Source organism: Canis aureus, chromosome X, assembly GCF_053574225.1.
Source record: "Canis aureus isolate CA01 chromosome X, VMU_Caureus_v.1.0, whole genome shotgun sequence".
Taxonomy (NCBI): Eukaryota; Metazoa; Chordata; class Mammalia; order Carnivora; family Canidae; genus Canis; species Canis aureus.
In genome coordinates, this window is record NC_135649.1 from 91,093,451 (window position 1) to 91,115,731 (window position 22,281).

Consider the following 22,281-nt stretch of genomic DNA (forward strand, 5'->3'; position numbering starts at 1 on the left):
TGCCTCTGTAACCAAAGCAACCCCTAAACATGACCACACTCCTCAAAAAGGTTAGAACTCTGCTTATAAACTTCTCTCTCCTACTTTGCTTTTTGTTTTATATATTGGATAATAGTCTCATCTTTTGACAGAGGGCAAGTCAGGACTCTTCTTAATGTCTAAGTGCAACTGTGAACAGAAAGAGTCACCCTGAGGAAAAGAAACTACTCCAGACTCCAAGAGTGCAGTTGGGAGACCCTTGCCAAACACCAGTTCAGTGGGTAAGAAAAATACTAGATGGGCTACCTCTTGCTTGTGGAATCTTCTCAAACTAGCTTTATGGTACCACAGATCACATCACAGGAAAGCATTAATATTGTAAGAATTTATTCATAGCAAACTGCATCATGGACCACAGAATTACACCCCAGGAATCAGAATCATCTTGTGAATGGTTTTAAAAAATACATACCCAGGTTGCTATCCAGATCAATTAAAACTTCAGGAGATAGGACCACACATGTTTTAAAAGTCCCTTAGTGACTCTGATGAGCATGCCTATAGTTAGAAAGGACTAGCAAGGTCTCCTAAGAGTGACAAGGACACTTTGATTTACTGAGACACTGGAAACCTAGCTTCAGACTTTGGAGCAAAGGAGAACAAATCAATAAGCCAACACTAAATATTCAATAGCTAGATATTCCCTAGCAATCTCCAGATCCAGGAGACTAAAGATGAACCAGGCCTGCTATTATATATTGAGTTCTCTTAGAATCAATGGTTCTCCATCCTACTTGAATCACCTGGGAGATAATTTAAAAGAAATACTGGTACCCAATTCCAGGCCAAATGAATCAGAATCTCTTAGGGTGGAGCCTAAGCATATATTTTAGGTTTCCTTAGGCAATTCTAATGGGCACACAGGGTTGAGAATCACTTATCTAGACTGCTCAATTAGTATCTGTACCTGACCCACCCCATCTACTAGTAAAAGACACCTGTAATTTCTGAAACAGATTATGAAAATGACCTAATGGGCTTACAGAAAGCACTAAAGAAAATCTTCCACAAAGGAACTATGATCCTTAGTTATACCACCAAACTAACATGTTTTCATGTTCAACTGATCAAATAGAAAACAAAGAAAACCCCTCTCCTATTTTTCCCCCTACATCCTTTTCTTTCAAGCCACTTGAATATTGGGGCTTTATACAAAAGAGGCCAAAAATATTGAGCCAATAATGAAAAGCCTTCTGTCATGGCAAGGGGGATAATAACCAAAAAAAAATTTTTTTAAGTTTATTTTAGAGGTGGGGTTAAAGTCTTAAGCAGACTCCGTGCCGAGCGAGAAGCCTGACATAGAGCTTGATCTCACGACCCTGAGATCGCAACTTGAGCCAAAACCAAAAGTCAGACACTTAACTGACTGTGCCATCCATGCACCCCCAAAAAAGGAAATTTAAGAGTAGTAATCCAATGACCTTCTTGCCATGAGGAGATAACCCAAATCAGAAGCTGCTGTAATGGGAACAAAGGAGGAAAAGACATAAGAATATATTTTTACAGTGTGCTTCAAATTGGTTTAGCAGTGCATTAGTCACCCATGTCAAGGATTTAATACATTTAAACAAAGAAACGCAGTCAGATATGACTTTCAATTCTCAGCACCTTCTGAGGTGCTTGCTTAAAACAGTATATAATGCTGAACAGTCGATGAATCATAAGTAATGTAGCTCATGGTAGGGTCAAATCAAGAACTCCAGCTATAATTAAAATTGAGGAAAGTATTTCGTTCTAATTGGACAAAAATTCAGCTAGTTTCTAAGCAACTACTAGGTGGAAAAGACTTAATGTTCCCCAAATGCTATAAAAGGTAGTGCACATATCCTAACTACATATTACATATGGGAAGTAAAGTTGATTAAGAAAAGACTCTTAAGATTATAATGTATGAGTCCTATAATAAACACGAAGGGTTATCATTGTAGTAACAGAAAAACAGCAGAGCAATAACCCATTTAAAATCATACTTTGAACTCTGCTGCTTCCACATTAGATTAATACAGCAAGGTCTGAATTAGGTCAGAAGGCACATGGGCCTTCACCTGGTGGGAAGAAATTAGGAGAGCAGAAAAAGTAGCAACAACTTTCAGAGCTTCATTCTCATTTATCCAACTCTAGTCCCTGATAGCCATGTGACCTTAAAGAGGCTGTGCCTTGGTAAGCCTGTTCCAACCTAGAATACTCCCCTTGACATTCAAAAGCTTTTTATTTCTTTTTTAAAAGATTTTATTCATTTGAGAGAGAGAGAACAAGCATGAGTGGGGGGGGGGGGGCAGAGGGAGAGGGAGCAGCAGACTCCCTACTGACAAGGAGCCTGATAAGGGGCTCAATCCTACGACTCCAGGATTGACCTGAGCCAAGGGCAGACACTTAACCAAATGAGCCACCTGGGTGCCCCCAAAAGCTTTTTAAAAATTGAAAAGTAGATACCAATATCTACTAGAACAGCCCAACCATTGCCTTTTTAGATGCTCTAGTCAATCACTCACAAACAACTATGTATTTAATTAGTACCATGCAATGAAGAGATACAAATATAAAGGACTTTCAGTTAAAGATGATGGATTGAACACATCCATTTACCTTGGCTATCTCCCAAAACTCCACTGAAATGACACTAAGAGGATTTTTAAAACCCACAATAACAAAGAGAATGGAAGACAAGACAAATGCAATGACATTTTGGAAGCTGAGAAAAAGACAGATATTTCTCACAGCTGGCAGCTATGAGAAAATCCAAGAACAAAATATTTGCACACAAGCACACCTAAAAGGCAGCTTCATGCACACCTAGAACTGGGGATGAAAAGGGGCTAAAATAAGGAAGATCTGGTAAAAAAAAAAATCTTTTTGAAAAGTAATTAGATCCCCTCCAACTTCTGTCTCTGGCCTTTCCTCATTCCAGCATAGGCTTAGATTTATTTTCTAGGAAGGGTGAAAAAGATGGTCTCTGAACTGAGAAACAAAAGCACAGTGGACATAGATTCTATATTTCAAATAGGGACTTAACAAAGGTTTACATACTGCATGTGAAGACATCCAAATTCCTAAACTTTTTCATTCAGAGAGGCTTAGAAGATGCTTCCGTAGGAAATCTGACCAGATCAAAGAAAAAGAACTAAAGATATTGATCTTGGTTCCAAAACTCAATAGTCCAGTCAAATCACCCATCAATCAACAAACTCCCACTTCATATACTAGGAGCTTTCGATAAAGCTTTTTAGTGCTCTACTCTTAAACATGTACAGAACAAAGAGCAAAAGTTTACCAGAAACTGGAAGTCTGTAATATGCCAGAAAACAGAGAAATTTGAAGAAAACTATATGGAAGAAGCAAACTTAAAAAAATCATTAATATTGCCAGAGGGGTTATAAAAAGAGATTACATTTTTGAAACAAGATGCTAGGGAAAGGAATATTCAGATCTCAGAAAAGAGCTCTAGAAATCAACATATAAAACAAATGACAAATACAATAGCAGGCAAAATCAAGTGGGAGAGATGTTCCATAGAGTAGAGTCAAAAAGATGAAGAGGTAGGGGTGCCTGGCTGGCTCAGTTGGTGGAGCATTTGACTCTTGATCTTGGGGTCATGAGTTCAGGCCCTATGTTGGGTGTAGAGATGACTTAAAAATAAAATCTTAAATAAAAGTTGGAGAGGTAAAAACTAGGAAATAAAATTAGAGAATCTAAAAGGTACAGCTTTGAAAGAGAGAATAGGGAGAATGAAAGGATTCAAAACAATTCAAGAAAATTTCCCCAAACTAAAGGACCTCAGTTGCCAGATTGAAAGGATCTACAGGAAATAAATGAAAATAAACATACAACAAGACATATTCTGGTGAAACTTCAGAGTACCAACAGCAAGAGTTTCCAAAAGGTTTCAGAGAAGAAAAAGGAGAATTTAAGAAGAATGAGAATATCATGTGATTTTTCAACAGTAATAAGACCAAGAACACTGGGAGGAGGGGAGGAGACAACAACATCCTGAGGGTAAATGATTTACAAACTAGAATTCTATACTCAGCCAAACTATCAAATTAAGTGCAAGAGCAAAATAAGATTTTCACACCTTCAAGACCTCAAAATATTAACTTCCCATGCATCCTTTTCCAGAACATTACTAGAAGATTTGCTCCACCAAAAGGAAAGAACAAATCAAGGAAGAAAAAAAAATAGGACATATAGGAAACTGAGGATCAAACATAAAAGGAGACTGGATTCTCCAGGATGATAATAAAGGGAGATTAACATGATGTTGGCTCTTTCAAAGGCCCAGAGAACACTAGCCCAGATTGAAGGTCAGAATGCTCTAGGAGAAATGTCTCCAATTGGAACTGATAGGATTCATGAAGTGTTTGAACTACTGAGTGAAGATACCCAGCTCTTGGGGAGAGTATGGGGATAAATTAGGGGGCAAACATGGAAAAGTAGCAAGCAAAAGATATAAAACAGGGCAATTTTTAACTACAGGGAAAACAAAAGGCTGTGCAAGTATTCATAATACACATACTAAATGGTTCAGCTGTGCATAGGCTTACCTGGTCACATTAATGTAATCACTGACTAGTGCCCTAACTGGAATGATATATGATAAGGATAAATGATATATTGGTATATACATATATATTCTATATACCCCAATATAGAAAGGACGTGAGTGTGAGAGAAAGGAGTGGGAGAGCTGAATCTTCATCTTCCCTAGTGGGAAGACAATATATAACACCTAATACCAGAAAGCTGAGAAGTAGTAGAACAAGTACATTACTTTAAAATGAAGGTAGGGATCCCTGGGTGGCGCAGCGGTTTAGCGCCTGTCTTTGGCCCAGGGCATGATCCTGGAGACCCGGGATCGAATCCCACGTCGGGCTCCCGGTGCATGGAGCCTGCTTCTCCCTCTGCCTATGTCTCTGTCTCTGCCTGTTCCTCTCTCTCTCTCTCTCTCTCTCTCATAAATAAATAAAAATTTTTTAAAAAGTTTTAAAAAAATAAAAATAAAAACTAAAAACTAAAAAATAAAATGAAGGTAAGATGCTAAAAGCAGGAGTTGGCAAAAGTTGGTAAACATTCTATTGAGCTACCTGGCATATAAAAGCCATTTAATGAATGTTTATTGAATTACATTGATATGCAAAATAGTAAGTATAAACTTTAGTATGTGCCAAGATTCCAACACTTTGTAAAACACTGGGGAATGCTAAGATATTTTTCTCCTCTATTTAACCCAAGGACCTAAACTTTATGAATGACAAATGAAAAAAGAAAAACATTTTAACCATTATTCTCTTAAATCCTCCTCCAGAAAGGTTAGTGATGCTTACCAAATGAAAAAAAAAAAAGAATCACTCATATTTTGCCCTAAGAGAATTTGATAGCACTATTGATAAGCTAATCAGGTCATTGGATATTCAAAGAAGAAATCAAATCCAGTATATGCTGGAATGAAGTGAAGGATATTTCTCTTCATATATTATTTAGTGGTTTTCGATGTGGATTAATAACTCACATGAGTGTCTAAAACACATTAAAAATTACATATCAAAACTGAATTTACCTAAAAAGTGGTATATTTATAAAGTATCCTGCTTTTTGTTGAAATTATATCTGTCATGAAGAGATATTTTGCTTTGTATTAGGACAAAATAGATATCTTTTTTGATTCAAGTTTAAAACGTTAAATTCCAATTAAAATTTTAGGTACTAAAATGTCTGGCAAACTAGTTGATCTTTTATGATCTTTTACTATATTTTTATACATGGTAACTGAACTACCATTAGGATAAGCAGTTCTTTATAAAGTCCTCTATATCCCATGTTTGTATACATCAATGTCAGGAACACATTTAAATCACGGCAGGTAGACTGGAACAAGCAGTGTTTTTAGAAAGCCTCTCAATTAAGGTAAATTGAAATAAATGAGCCCAAGAGTAGTCAATAAAATTTCATTTATTCATTCATTAAGTAAATACTTCCTGGGTAACCTATTATGTGCCAGAAACGGTTTGCTAGTCTTTGAAGCACAGAATAACTTACTCCTAGATGTGTTTTTTCTTCCTCTTCTATAAATCTGAAAATGAAACATACAAATCAGGGAAAATAAAAGGATCCATTTACCTAGCATTCAGGTGAAGTCATTTACTGGAAGACAAATCATCTTAGCCATTTAGACACTAGTATATAGAGAAATACCTACCTTTTATCCCCTCAAAATGATTACAGTACACCGTAGAGATTGTTTTACTTCTCACTTGGGATTGTGTTGAGCATGCTCTGGCATGGTGGTTCCAAACATCAGTAACACAGTTTTGCAAAAGACTCTCTTTCTCTTCATAGGACTTACTGCTATGTAAATCTGATAGTATAGAGGTTGTAAGGACTGTTAACATTTTGAGCCAAATAATTCTTTGCTGCGAGGGCCTGTCCTGTGCTTTATAGGATGTTTAGCAGCACCTGTGGCCTCTATCCCCTAGATGCCAATATTGCTCCATCCCCAGCTGTGACCTAAAAGGTCGCCAGACATCGCCAAATGTCAAGGGATGGGTGGACAATAATGTCTCCTGTTGAGAAGCATTGCTTTAGAGGAACACCTCAGAAGGGGAGAGTGATTGTAGACAGAAGAGGAGCCAGATAAAACAAAGATCTCTTCCATAGCATTAGACTTCTGCTTTAGTAAACACTCAGTTACATCTACCTCTTGATGCTACTGGTCTACCACCATTTTAAAGTCAAACGTCTTCTCGTCCTAAGTCTAAACTGAAGCAAGAGATGAGAGGTAGTCTTATTAAAACAATTTACAAAAAACACAAAGCAAACAATTCTGCCTAATATTCCCACCATATTCCATTTAAAAGAACACAAATTTATTTTATTTTTTAAAAGATTTTATTTATTTATTCATGAGAGACACAGAGAGAGAGAGAGAGAGGCAGAGACACAGGCAGAGGGAGAAGCAGGCTCCATGCAGGGAGCCCGATGTGGGACTTGATCCCGGGACTCCAGGATCACGCCCTGGGCTGAAGGTGGCACTATACTGCTGAGCCACCCAGGGATTCCCCCCAAGAACACCAATTTAAAGAACATTTTTGTTAATTACCTAATCTAACCCCAGAAGTTTTGACAGATATTGGAGTACCTACTATGTGCCAGACATAGTTCTGGGTTCTAGAAAAAGATAAAATTTCTCAACTGTATTTGCTGAATTGATAAATCATTCTAATAAACAGCATTTTCTTCATGATCATGGATTTGGCAAAAGATTCCTAGATAGGACACCAAAAACACAAGCAACAAAAGAAAAATCGGTAAACTGGACTTTATCAAAATAAACTTTGTACTTCAAAGGACACCATCAAGAAAGTGAAAGGGCAACAACACACAGTATAGAAGAAATATTTACAAATGATATATCCAATAAGAGCCTAGAATCAATAATATATAAAGTAGATTTGTGACTCAATGATAAATAACCCAAATAAAAAATGGACAAAGGATATGAATAGACATTTCTTCCAGAAAGATATACAAATGACCAAGAAGCACATAAAAAGATGCTTGACATCATTACTCATCAGGGAAATTCAACTCAAAACCACAATGAGATACCTATGAGGATGGCTAGAATCACAAAGTCAGATAATGACAAATGTTGGTGAAGATGAAAAGAAATCAGAACCCTCATACACTGCTGAGGGGAAAACAGTATGGCAGGTCCTCAAACAATTAAGCATAGAGTTATGATATGACCCAGCAATTCCCAGCAAAGAGAATTGAAAATAGATGTTCATACAAACATCTGTACGTGGATGTTTACAGTAGGGTTATTAACAATATCCAAAAGTACAAACAACCCCAATGCCTATCAATGGACAAATGGATGAACGAAATGTGATCTAGTCATACAACAAACAGTTTTATTAGGAGATAAAAAGAAGGAACATGGAGGAATCCTGAAAATATTACATCAAGTTGAAGAGAGCATTCACAAAAAACCACATACTATATGATTTATATGAAATGTCCAGAATAGGGAAATGTACAGAGACAGAAGTTAGACTAGTGATTGCTTGGAGAGGGAAGGTGGGAGAATGATAACTAAATGGTATGGAGTTTCTTTTTCAGGTAATGAAAAGGTCCTAAAATTGACTGGGGTGATGGTTGCAGCTATCTGTGAATACACCAAAAACCACTGAATTGTACATTATTAAAAGGGTGAATTATATAGCACGTGAGTTATATTTTAATAAAGCTGTTAAAAAAAGCAACCAGCATTTAAAGTACCGTGGGAAACAGGGCATTTGGACAACATTTTATTAATGAGGATGTCATATTTAAAATATTCTCAAATCTGGAGAGATCTCATTCTTTTCGTTGTGAAATGATTAACTGAATGCTATTTAAACTACTGAAAATGATCCAGGTAAAATTTTAAGATTATAAAAAAAAACTTTAAACACATGCATCACGAACTTCAGACGACATAAAATGCAGTGCTTGTTTATGATGTATTAGAGGGCATTAAGTAATTATATACACGGGGTGGGGGTGGGAAGTAAGCAAGCAGAGTTAAAGAGATCAGATGAAAAGCCTCAGTCTAGAGGACTCCCTTCTTCACCAGCCTGCAGTGATGCTGGAAGAACAACACTCCATATATACTGTAAATCTAATTTTTCAGGACGCTAAAAATAATCACCCATATGATTTACTCCAGTAACAAATAGGAAGTCAAGTAAATACTAAAGTGCCAAACACAGAGATTTAAGGAATTAAAAAAAAAAAAAAAACTAAACCAGTTCCCAGGAATGGCTACTGGAAAGTTTCGGCAAAAATTTTCAACCTGTGTCGTTTTCAGACCAAATAAAGTCCATTTCTGTGTCTGCCTTATGTGATATACCGGTTAATCTAATCCTATCTCACTGCAGAGCCCTTGGAATGTCTGGTCCCCAGAGCCCACAGTTTCCCGACCTGAAGAATCACCAATGCCAGTGACAAGAAAATACCAGCGCGCGGGGGTGGGGGTGGGGGGACGCATTAGAGATTTTTTTTTCATCCTTAATAAATCTCAGATCCTGCCTTTATCATTACAAACAGCCGGTTCGCCATCAACCCAAGTCTGGGTACCTCACACAGTACTGTGCCTGGTTTCGAGCCAAAACTAGGGCTAATTGGGGTTGGGGGGGGGTGACACAGAGAAAAAAAGCAAAGGCGGGATTAGCTTCTTCTACAGACCTCAGGTTTCAAAATGACTGCCTTGGAAAGGTGAAATGACCCAAATTATTGGGGAGGGGGCAGGGAGAGGCTGTAACAGACATTCATTCTCCTTCTGGGTGGTTGTGGCTTGGTGTGGAAAATGGGGAACTTGAGGAGGGAGGGGGTTCCTACATGAAAAGAGAAACAACAGGGAACGGGTCTTTAGGTGCCACCCACCCCTCCAAGTGAATCACTGCAGTGTCAGCCCTGCACTGATTCCACGAATTGCCAAACAGGATGAGGTAAGGCACAAGCCTTGCCCCCCCTCTCCTCCACCTACCCCCGCGCGCAGAAGGGCGCATCCCTCCGCGAGGTGCACCACGCAGCCCCCCGAGGCCTCAGCTGAGGGGTTGACGTCACCCTTCTGCATTGAGCTTCAAGGACTGGGAGCAGCACTGGTTAGATGGGAAGTAGAGTTGGGGCGCTATTGCTGTCACCAAGTGGCGGGGGTCCTCCCCCAGGACTCTGCGGATTAGGTTCATGCAATGACAGAAAGACCAGATAAAGACCGGAGAGGGGTGGGAAAAGGGTCATAAGACCCACCTCTCTGGTCGCCGAGGAAGCTCAAAGATGCCCCTAGTTTATGTAAGACCCTCTCTTCTCAGTGCGTCTCTGCGCGACGGCAGTTCCCTCTCCCCATCGGAGCGCTTGGGGGCTCTGGTCGCCCTTGCCCAGCCAGGCAGGCACAGGGCTCCTGGTGCCTCCCTCTCGCAGCCCCGAGGGCTTGGGACTAACCAGGAATCTGGGATCAAACCCAGTGCTCCCGCGCCCTCTCCCAGCCAGGTTAGCTCCTGGAGGCACAGCGAACAGGCTGATATGGAAGGTCGGGGAGGGGTGTCCAGAGAGGGGAACGGACGAATAAACCCGCAACTTTCCCTAGAGGCTTGACCCTATCCCGCGAGCTTAAAAAAATAAATCAGTGCATTAAAACAAATTTGGGAAATGTCGACAACCTGCAGTCACCGCCACCACGCAGCCCCTTGCAGCCTGCGCCGGGCGGGGTCCAGGGTCCGAGCAGCCCCAAGCTTGCACCTCGCCATCCTGCAGCCCCAGCCCAGCCCCCTGAGCCTATCTCCTTAAGGAGGGGACCGGGATGAGATTTTTGGTTTGGGTTTTTTCCCACTCTTCCTTTTCCCCGAGCATCACTAAAAGGATTGACAGCCGGAGGCCCGGCCACCCGCCCAGCGTGGCCACTCACCCAGAAGACGAAGGAGTAGATGATGAGGAGGGTTTTGAGACAGGTTATCACAGGTTTGGTCTCCATTCTCCTCGATGCCATACTACAGAGCTCCGGCGGCGGCGGCGGCGGCGGCGGGCGGCGGGCGGGCGCGCGGGAGGGGGGAGGAGGCGGGGCGGGGCGGGGCGGGGGCGCGTGCGGCGAGAGGCCCCGTGCGCGCGCAGACGAGCCCGTGCGCCTGCGTGAGCGCGCACTCCGCGGGGCTCCGATTTAAGGAGTCCGGCGGCCGGCGACTGCGCATGCTGAGAAGGCCGCCCGCGCAGGCAAGCCCGCGCAGGCTCAGGTCCCCAGGCGCAGAGCCGGGCTGGGCCGCGAGGAGGGAATGGAAGAGCCTGGGGCGGGGTCGGAGGTCAGCGCCAGCCCTTCCAGGCAGCCGACGCACGTAAGTTTCTGCTTGATGCACCGTAGGGCTTTACGTTTCTAGGCCTTTCTGTACCTGGCGACACGAGCTTTATTGGTATCCCCGAAAAGCAGTCACGTTTCTGCATTTAGGCGCCCCACCAGGCCTTCTCAGATGGAAGTGGCCCAATAGTCGTGTCCTTGGAAGAGCAGGCCTTGTCTGTGCCAGAAACAGACTGTGACAGGTGGCCGGAGATACAGCCGGAGGGATGGTCAGGAACCTGGGAACTCAGACACCCCTAACCCTCGCCACCACAGAAATGCCATTTTTTAGAGGTCCTCACATTTTGAAATGATGCCCAATGACCAGTGTATGCGTGAAGGTACCATTCTTCCTGCACATAAAATGTTTAGCAGATAACAGAAAAAAATTGTTTAAAGAGCCTGAGAACCATATTTTCCCACCCTAACAAGTTCAAACCACCTCACACCCAGGCAAGACAGAGTTGTATCAAGGTCAAAAAATAATGTTCAAAAACAATTCAGAAGTTCCTCAAGCTAAACATTAGAGATGCCATATGACCCAGCAGTTCTCCTAGATATATACCCAAGAGATTTGAAAACATGTACGTGAAAAGCTATAAACATGAATGTTTACAGCATTATCATAGCCCAAAAGCAGGAACAACTTTAATGTTCATCAGTTATACATGGATAGACATAGTAAATCCATATGGTGGAAAATTATTTGGCCACAAAAAGGAATGAAGTACTTATACATGCTATATGTATGAACCTTGAAAATCTGCTAAGTGAAATAAGCTAGACACAAAAGACCAGTGTTGAATGATCCACGTATAGGCAAAGTCCGGAATAGACAGATCCACAGAGACAAAAATAGAGGTTGCAGGGGAAGTGGTGGCAGGAATAAGGAGTGACTGTTAATGAATAGGGGTGGTTTTTTTTTTTTTTTTGAGTGACAAATTTGATAGTGGTGATGGTTGCACAATTTTGTGAACATACTAAAAACCACTGAATGGCACACTTTAGAAGGGCGGCTTTTATGACATGTGAATTATATCCCAATAAAAGAATTATGTACACTCCACCCAGATTTCCTGTGGCTGGCTTGTAGAGGAACATACAGTACAGATTCTGTGGGAGATTTACCTTGATTCCTGAGAGATTCTGCAGTCAAAACAGCAACACTATCATAGGCTAACTCTATCGTGGATGATGTTAAGGACATCTTCTGAGAAAGAATAAAAAACCGGTCAATAGGCTTAAAGAAAGCCTGCCAAGGTCAGTTGTTGCAGGAGTAATTATTACCTCCAGTAAGTTTAACATGGTCCCAGGTCAGTGAGGTCATTGTATAAACAGGACACAAACAGGAGGAAGAGGAGAACCTGCTTAAGGAAATGATCAGCCATAACAAAAGAATATGTGGACATAGAGGGGAGTGGAGAGGAATATGGGTGCAGGTGAAAAAAAAGATTAGGAACAGATTGGCAAGGTTTCTGTTATAAAGGAAGTTCCTGCACAATTATTCTCAATGCTGGTTACTCATTTGGATCACCTGGAGAGCTTATATAAAAAAGCAAAACCTATGACTGCCTATGCCCCATCTCTGGTAGCCTGAATTATTTGGTCTCAGCAGTTTCTAAGTTCTTCAGGTGGTCCTAATAGGAATCAAGAGTTGGGGAATGTTGTCTCTATTGCAATGAGCTTAAGCCCAACTTCAGAAAGGAGCTTTCTCCTACATTTTTATAGTACCTAGGCAGTAGCAGGAAAAGAATACTGAATACTTCAAACCCAGTATGCTGGGTTTAGCCTCAATAGGTCTTGCTTAGCCTCAATAGGTCTTGCCCATGCATAATAACTCTGTAAAGGAGTCAGAAATCTCAATTTTCAACCTAACCTATGATACTGCTGAGTATCATAGATAATTTGATGAGTTAACACATGATCTTCACAGATGGTGCCCATCAGCTCAACTATTTTACAGTTTGGAGCTTTCTGAGGATTAGGTCCAGATTCTTGAAAACTTGGACTGTTCTAGCAAAAAACGATTATTTAAATGTAAAGGTAAATGAATATTCAATAACATAATTCATGGGTAAATTAGCAGAGCTCATCGCTAAATCCTTGTTATTCAGATTGTGGTCTGGGTGATTTCATAGGGCGACAAACCATTCCAGTTTTTCCAGGACTGAGGGGTTTCCTTGCACTCTGGATTTTCATTGCCAAAGCCAGGAAAGTCATTGGCAAACCAGAACAAGTCGGTCACCCTATCCTTGAAGCAGCATCCACTGGGAGAGCTTATTGAAAATGCAGAACCTCAGGCCCCACTCTGAGCCCATGTTAACAAGATCTCTAGGGTATTCACATGCACAGTAATGACCTTCAGTACCTGAGAAAGTGATCCTACTTGGAAATAGGGTTGTTGCAGATGCAAGTATTTAAGCTGCAATGAGGTCATACTGGAGGAAGGTGGACCCATAATGCAGTATGGTGGGTGTCCTTAAAAGAAGAGACATGAGGAGGGTCCATGTGAAGGCACAGAGACACATGGGGGGAAGGCACGTGGCCAGAGTGACACAACTGCAAACAAGCCGAGGAATACCAAAGAACTGAAAAGGCAAGAAACAAATACGGTCTCGGAGGGGCCGTGGCACTGCTGACGCTTTAATTTCAGACTTCTGGCCTCCAGAACTGTGAGAGAATAAATGTCATGTAAGCCACACATTTTGTGTGACTTTGTTAGAGCAGCCACAGGAGACCAATAACATGCCTAAGATTCACTGATGTACAGTTGCTCCAGATATAATCACAGCGACCAACCATGTCACCCAGCAGTTCCACTGCCAGGTATATGACCAAAAGAATGGCAAACAGGTGTACAAACAAAAACTTGTATGTGAATGTTCACAGCAGCACCAGTCACAGTAGCTGAATGGTGGAAGCAGCCTAAATGTCTACCAGCTGCCAAACAGATCCACAATATGTGGTCTCTCCATACAATGGAATATTATTCAATCATAAAAAGGAATGAAGTGCTGACACCTGCTACAACACAGATGAATCTTGAAAACCTACTAAGTGAAAGAAGCCAGATACACAACCCACATATTATATTATTACATTTGTATGAACCATCCAGAACAGGCAAGTCCATCGAGATAGGAAGCAGATGAGTGGTTACCTGGGGCTGCAGGAATGGGTAGTGGGAAATGACTACTTAGTAGTTCCAGGGTTTTCTCTTGAGATGGTGAAAAAGTTTTGGAGCTAGACCGTGGTGATTGTTGTACAACATTGTTAATGTACTTAATGCCACTGGATTGTACACTTTAAAATGGCTAAAATTGTAAACTTTGTGAGTATTTTATCACACAAATACAACAACCACAGCAAGTCTAGAGGCCCTGGGGCCTGAAGAAATTCTGCATTTGGGGAGCTGGCAAAGTCATCAAGGCTCAATAGCAGAGGCAAAGATGGTATACAGGAGGCAGGACAGAGGTCAGCCCTTCCAGGTTCTATTAGCTGATAATAAGAATTTTAATACTTTGCCTAAAATAAGGGAAGCTTTGGATTTTTATTTGCCTTAAATTCAGCAGTACTTCCAGGAGAACTGGACTGCCACCAAAGCACCTACCTGGTCCCTGCTACCAACGCCCCCTCAATCTGTTGTTCACACAGCCACCAGCATAATCTTTTTCAAACACAACCATATCATGTCACTCTCTTGTATAAAACCCTCCAGTGGCTTCCCATCATTGTACAATGAATTAAATTTCAACCCTCTACCCTGACTTTGCAAGCATTCAGGAGCTAGCTCTGACATCTTCCATTATTCTCCCTTTACCACTGCACTTTAGCTGCTCTGGCCTCCTTTCTGTTCTTTAGTCAGACTTCCTTCCACCTGAAAGCCTTCACCCTGGCTGGTCCTATCATTAGAATGCTTACTCCCTTCCTTCCTGCCATTCAGATCTCAGTATAGTTGTCACCTCAGAAAGACCCATTTCAGACGAAAATAGTCACCCAGTCCAAAATAGCCACACAGTACCTATCTGCTCTAATTGCCTACATTACACTCAGCTACCATTTTCTTATTCGTGTTTTTGTTTTGTTGTCTGCCTCTCCTGCCAAGCTCCCCATGGCAGGTGTTTTTGTCTAGTGTATTCACTGTCATATCCCCCACCACCTAGATGCAGCAGCAACTCAGAAAATGTTGACCAAATGGATGGTACATAGTTGTCCCCCAATAGATGATTGCTGACTCATTGAAGAAGGGTGGACCTTGCAGTATGAATAAGATAATGGTGTTGTTTGGGGAAAGGAGAAGGATATCATTATAGGCCAGGGCGCAGCATGAACAAAAGCAGAATGCTTCCTGCGGAGAGTGGTGAGGTGCACCAGAGGAACTAGAGTAGGACAGGTTGCAGAAATGCAAGGCTGTGATGGAGGAGGGCCTTGCTAAGGCCAAGTTACTCTTGCATAGGCAGTAGAGAGCAGTGAAGAGCCTCTCAGTAAGAGTGACATGATCTGACCTGTGTTTCAGGGAAGTAATTTTGGGGTTATGAGGTAACTGCAATCACCTTCCTGGCAGTTGATGAAGGCTGGACCTCATGTAGTGGCAGTGAGGCTGGAGGAGGTGAAAGAGCAGCACATCTCAACTCAGGCTGCATAAAAATCCACTGGACAGCTTGTAGACTCGCAGATGCCTAGATTCCATCCCCTAGAGATTCTGACTGACTCAGTCTCTGGTGGAGCCACAGGAATCAGTATTTTGTAAAAGCTCCACAGATGCTTTAGCTGGGATTGAAAGCCCTAGGGCAGATAAACTGTTTAGAAATCGAATAGACAAGAGGCACCTAGGTGGCTCTGTTGGTCCAGTATCCAACTCTTGATTTCGACTCAGGTCCGGATTTCAGGGTCATGAAATATAGACCCGTGTCAGACTCCACATTAAAGCCTGCTTAAGATTCTCTCCCTCCCTCTTCTTCTATCCCTCTCTCCGTACCTCTCCCTCTCTGGAAAAAAAAGGGGGGGTGTCAGCCCTCAGGACTGAGTGAATTTGGGTAATGAAGGAAAAGGAGGAACTGAATATGACTTTTAGTTGGCATAAACTTGTAGGGCAGTTTCTAAAATGCATAATCCCAAAATACAGTCCATCCAAGCAAGAGACTGCTTTATAGTTACTACAAAGTATGTGTATGAAGAACTTTTTAGTCCCAAAGGGAATTTTTTTTTCTGATAAGAAAGAAGTCATAGGAAAATATGCAATATGACCTCAACTATGTAAGAATATATCGAGAAAAAATTAGAAGAAGATGTGTATAAAATTGAGACACCTGACTGGCTCAGTAGGTAGAGCAAGTGACTCTTGATCTTGCGGTTGGGAGTTCAAGCCCCACCTTGGGCACAAGATTACATTTTTAAAATGTGTATGAAATTTTCACACTGGTACCTCTGGGTGGTGAGGTTATAAATGATTTTCTTTTCTTTTTTAATATTTACTATCTTTCCTAGAATTTTGAAATGATCAGATCTCACATTTTTAATGGAAAAGGAAAATATTTATAATGGAAGCCCTCTCAAAAGATTAAAACACTAAAGTTGTAGGACTTGATAAGGGGGGAAGAATCTTGAACTGTTTGAAAACTTGCTTAGATGAAATTTGTATGTGTATTCATCTAAATTTCTATATTTATTCATATATCTGTGTGTTTCCAGGGTCCCTACCTGAACACAAAGATGACTTTTACTCTGAGTATCAGAAACATCTGCAGGAGTGACACTGCACCTGCCGAAGGTATGTTTGTAAAAGCCACTCAGGAAAGCACTCAACCAAAGAGAGGAGAGAACTGAACTCTGCAAATTTGATTTAAGTAGGCTTCATCAGCATCAGAGGTTTAGGTTTGTTTTGAGGACAGCTCCATAGGACATGGATGAGGATGTAGAATGAATGATGCCTTTTCCTCATATGGATTTACCCCTGAGCCTTGGGAAAAGCATGTGTTAAAAAAAAAACTAAATGAGAAAAAATTTCATAAAGATACTGGGAGCACAAAGTTTTGTAGCCAATATAGCCTGCTGAACAAAATATTAACAGGGACAAAGGGTACTGTTCTCATTTCAACAGACTGGCAGTTGAGTGTCTCAGAACATGGGGTGGGAACACATTCAGACAACTTCCTCAAACAGCACAAGCTAAAATGAAGGAAAAGGCCAATGCCACTTATTGACAGGATTATATTTGTGAGACTCCAGTAGCAGCAGTAGGTAATAGGTAGGAAGACTGGGTTTATAAATTCAAGCGCTGCCTCCTTTTACATTTGGGGACTTCCTGAATATGTTGGGAGGAATTTGAGAGGGATTGAAGTTCTTCAGTTTTAGAGGGTTTTTTTGTTTTGTTTTGGTTTGGTTTGGTTTGGTTTGGTTTGTTTGTTTTTTTTTTTTTGACTGAGCAATTGCTTCCCTAGGATTTTGCCCTACAAAAATAAATAGGTGCACAAAATACACTATAAGGTTACTAATTGCAAAATTCATGATTGGAAGAGTAAAAAATGGAAACAACACAAATACTCATAAATAGTATCTTGCCAGTTATTTATTCGACATAAATAGTATCTTGCCAGTCATTTATTCGACAAAGTTTTTGAGTATCTGCTATTTGCCAGGCACTTTTCTAAGTGCTGGGGATAACTGTGACCAAACCAAACCAAGTCCCTGTCCTCAGGGAGTGTGCACTCTACTGGGGAAGATGAACCATAAAAATTTTAGACGTGTACTGAGGGGGGCACTTGACGGGATGAGCACTAGGTGTTGTACTATATGTTGGCAAGTCGAACTCCAATAAAAAATATATATATATATTTGGTGAATATGAAAACAATAGAATTGATAAAGAAAAAAGAAAAAATCTTTTAGCCTATCTATACTATAGAATTCCATGATAGAGGTTTTTAATATTAGATACATTTAGCTGTATTAAAACAAAAGGTCCTTCAAGATATAATACATAATATATAATTTTTTACTTATAAAAGCAAGTTATAGGAGAGAATTATAATCCTGTATAAATATAAGAATAAAATGTAGTAGAATGTTCATATGAAAAAATCAGGAGGAAAATACATGACAATCTTTGAGCAGTGAGTTGTATTATGATGGAATTTCAGCAATGCAAATGCTCATTTGATTTCTTTACAAGCAATATTACATTTATAGTAAAAAATAAATTATTAAAAAGAAACACTGTGTATAGAGGATAAACCCTAGAAATGCTTTTTGAAAAATTATTATTGGGATCTCTTATTTATCCTGCAGCAATTGGATATAGGGAAATGCAGATAAAACTTTTGTGTATTTGGTATACAATACAAAAATGTATAAATGTGACTTAACAATAATCCCTTCAGATCTCAACCAAATGGCAATACATAGTACATATTCTTTATCCATTTATCTATGGATGGACACTTGGGTTGCTTCCATGTATTAGCTATTGTAAATACCGCAATAAACAGGGGTGCATGTATCTATTCGAATTAATGTTTTCATTTTCTTTAGGTAAATGTTCAGTATTGGAATTACTGGATTATATGGTAATTCTGTTTCTAATTTTGGGGGGAACCTCTATACTATTTTCCACAGTGGCTGCACCAATTTGCATTCCCACCAAGAATGCACAGGCATTCCTTTTTCTCCACATCCTCGCTCAAACTTGTTGTATCTTTTTGATATTAGCCGTTTAGACTGGTATGAGGTAATATAGCTCACTGTAGTTTTGATTTGCATTTCCCTGATGATGAGTGATGTTGAGCATTTTTTCATGCATATGTTGGCCATTTGTATGTCTTCCTTGTAATAATGTTTATTCAGATCCTCCCTTTTTTAACTGGATTATTTGGTTTTTTGGTGGTGAGTCGTAGATGTTCTTTTTGTATTTTGGATATTAATCCCTTATCAGATATATCATTTGGAAATATCTTCTCCCACTTAGTAGGGGAGAAGAAACTTCTCCCTTTTCATTTTGTTGATTGTTTACTTCACCGTGCAAAAGCTTTTTATTTTGGTATAGTCCTAGTAGTCCATTTTTGCTTTTGTTTCCCTTGCCTGAGGAGACAGATCTAGAAAAATGTTGCTAAGACCAATGTTAAAGACATTATTGTCTATGTTTTCTTTTATGAGTTTTATGGTTTCGGATCTCACATTTAGGCATTTAATGCATTCTGAGTTTATTTTTGTGTATGGTGTAAGAAATTGGTCCAGTTTCATCTTTTGCATATAGCTGTCCAGTTTTCCCAACACCATTTATTGAAGAGAATGTCTTTCTCCCACTGTATATTTTTGCCTCCTTATTTTGCCTCCCAGAAATAGATATATCTATGAACATATAGATGTGGGTTTACTTCTGTCATCTCTATTGTTCTGTTGTTCTATGTGTCTATTTTTGTGCCAGTACCATAGTGTTTTATTATAGCTTTGTAGTATATCTTGAAATCTAGAATTGATACCTCCAGCTTTGTTGTTCTTCCTCAAGACCATTTTGGCTATTTGGGTTTTTTTGTGGTTCTATATACATTTTAGGGTCATTTGTTCTATTTCTGTGAAAAACTGCTATTGATATTTTAATAGGGATTGCATTGAATCTGTAGATTGCTTTTGGTAGTATGGACATTTTGACAACATTAATTCTTCCAATCCATGAGCATGATATATCTTTCCATTTCTTTATATCAATTTCAGTTTCTTTCATCAGTGTCTCATAGTTTTTAGAACACAGCTTTTTCACCATCTTGGTTAAGCTTATTCCTGGGTATTTTATTCTTTTTGTTGAAACTGTAAATGGAATTGCTTTCTTAATTTCTCTTTCTGCTACTTTATTATTAGTGTATAGAAATGCAACAAATTTCTGGGGTACCTGGGTGGTTCAGTTGGTTAAGCATCTGCCTTTAGCTAAAGTCATGATCCCAAAGTCTGGGATTGAGCCCAGTGTTGGGCACCCTGCTGAGCAGGGAGTCTGCTTCTCCCTCTGCCCCTCCCCCTACTCGTGCGCTCTCTCTTTCTCTCTTTCTCTCTCACTCTCAAATAAATAAAATCTTTGAAAAAAAGAGAAGTACAACAGATTTCTGGATATTGATTTATATTGAAACTTCTGCATATTAATTTGTATACTGAATTTATTCTAATAGTTTTTTGGTGGAGTCTAGGTTTTTCTATCTTATCTGCAAATAGTGGCAATTTTACTTCTTCCTTACCAATTTGAATGCTTTTTATTTCTTTTTCTTGCCTGATTGCTGTGACTAGGAATTCCAGTATTATGTTGAATAAAAGTGGTGATAGTGGACATCCTTGTTTTGTTCCTAATCTTAGAGGAAAAGCTCTCAGTTTTTTCATCATTCTGTATGATGCTAGCTGTGGGTTTTTCATATGTGGCTTTCATAAGTTGAGATATGCTCCTTGTAAACCCACTTTTTTGAGGGTTTTTATCATGAATGGATGTTGAATTTTGACAAATGCTTTATCTGAATCTATTGAGATGATCATATGATTTTTATCCTTCATTTAGTTAATGTGGTGTTCACATTGATTTGCAGATATTGAATCATTTTTGCATCCCTGGAATAAATTCCACTTGATTGTAGGAAATGATCCTTTTAATGTATTGTTGAATACAGGGTACTAATATTTTGTTGAGGATTTTTGTATCTGTGTTCATCAGGGATATTGGCCTGTAGTTTTCTTTTTTCGTATTGTCTTTGGTTTTGGTATCAGGGTAATGCTGGCCTCATAGAATGTTTTCTATTTTGTGGAGTAGTTTGAGGAGAATTGGTAGTATCTCTTTTTTTAAATGTTTTGAGAATTCGCCTGTGAATCCATCTGGTCTCAGAACTATGCTTGTTGGGAGTTTTTTGGTTACTGATTCAATTTCACTGCTAGAAATTGATCTCTTCAGATTTTCTACTTCTTTCTGATTTAGTTTTCAAATATTTTATGGTTCTGGGAATTTATCCCTTCCTTCTAGGTTGTCCAATGTGTTGGCATATAATTTTTCCTACTAGTTTCTTATAATCCTTTGTATTTCTGTGGTATCAGTTGTTCTCCTCTTTCATTTCTGATTTTATTTATTTTGGTCTTCTCTCTTTTTCTTGACAGATCTGGTTAAAGGTTTATCAATTCTGTTTATCTCTTCAGAGAACCAGCTCTTTGTTTCATTGATTTTTTTAATTTTTATTTTTTAGTCCCTATTTCATTTATTTCCGCTCTGATCTTTGTTCCTGTCTTCCTTCTACTAATTTTGGCTTTATTCTCCTTATTCTAGTCCCTTTCGGTGTAAGGTTACATTGTTTGAGATTTTTCTTGTTTCTTGAGTTAAGCCTGTATTGCTATAAATGTCCCTTTTAGAAATGCTTTCGCTGCATGCCAAAGATTTTAGACTGTTGTACACATTTTCATTTGTCTCCATGTATTTTTTAAAGATTTTTTATTTATTCAAGAGTGACACAGAGGGAGAGAGAGAGAGGCAGACACACAGGCAGAGACTATTTTTTTTATTTCCTCTTTGATTTCTTCATTGACCCATTGGTTGCTTAGTGGCATGTTGTTCAGCCTCCTCATATTTGTGTTTTTTCCAGTTTTTTTCTTGTAATTAATTTCTAGTTTCATACTATTGCAGTTGGAAAAAATGCATGACATGATCTCAATCTTAAACTTATTGAGACTTGTTCTGTGACCTAACATGTGATCTGTCCTGGAGAATGTTTCATGTGCACTTTTAATGGCATTAGTAAGGTTATGGACTCCTAGGTTTCTATTCAGTGGCAGCAGCACTTCAAAAAGAGGCAGCAGTAGTACCTTTCACAGGTCAGCATCGAGTGTGAGTTTCTGGCCTCCAGCCAAAGAGTAGTAGCAGCTTCCTGGTCTCTAGGTAAGACATCCTGTGATCACTTGTTTGTAAAATTGGACAGAATTCTTTATCTCCCTAATTCTGTGCCCTTTTGCCATGTGATTTTGAAGTTCTTTCCATAAAAACTAGAATCTATTTATCCACTCTTTGAATCTGGGCTGGCCTTGTTCCTTTCCTTGAACAATAGAATGCAGAAAAAAATGGCATTATGATAGTCACAAGCCTAGGCCCCTGGGTAACTCACAGGCTTTTGCTCACTCTCTGGAGCCTCAGGACTGCTAATGGAATAAGTCCATGCTGGCCTGCTAGAGAATGAGAAACCATATGTGTCAGAATCTAGCCAGCCCTCCTGCCCCAGATGACATCTCAAAACTGTAAGGGAGCCCAGTCAAGGTCAGCAAAGCCAATTTACAACCAACCACAGATGTATAAGGGACCTCAACTGAGACCAGAGAATGGCCAAGATGTGTACAGCCTAAATTGCTGACCACAGAATTTTTTCTTAAAT

General features: G+C 39.8%; 2 protein-coding genes across 8 annotated transcripts in view; one reads left to right on the forward strand and one right to left on the reverse strand.

Annotated features, from left to right (window-relative positions):
- Window positions 1–10,637, reverse strand: part of TSPAN7 (tetraspanin 7) — a 128,217-nt gene extending 117,580 nt beyond the window's left edge. The window contains exon 1 of one of the 2 annotated variants that reach the window (XM_077889481.1): window positions 10,484–10,637. In XM_077889481.1, coding sequence (XP_077745607.1) covers window positions 10,484–10,564 — 81 coding nt within the window. In that variant the 5' untranslated portion in view covers window positions 10,565–10,637. The remainder of the gene's footprint in view (window positions 1–10,483) is intronic. The other variant, XM_077889482.1, reaches the window with a different exon arrangement.
- A 66-nt stretch (window positions 10,638–10,703) lies between these two features.
- The window catches only part of LOC144308658 (ferritin light chain-like), a 145,002-nt gene continuing 133,424 nt past the window's right edge, over window positions 10,704–22,281 (forward strand). For 2 of the 6 annotated variants that reach the window (XR_013375043.1, XR_013375041.1), the window contains exons 1-2: window positions 10,844–10,904; window positions 16,595–16,673. Coding sequence is in view for 1 of the 6 variants with exons in the window: in XM_077889483.1 (XP_077745609.1) it covers window positions 10,845–10,904; window positions 16,595–16,673 (139 nt within the window). In the remaining 5 variants the exon portion in view is untranslated. Of the gene's footprint in view, window positions 10,905–16,594; window positions 16,674–22,281 lie in introns of all 6 variants that reach the window. The other 4 variants (XM_077889483.1, XR_013375044.1, XR_013375042.1 and 1 more) reach the window with 4 other exon arrangements.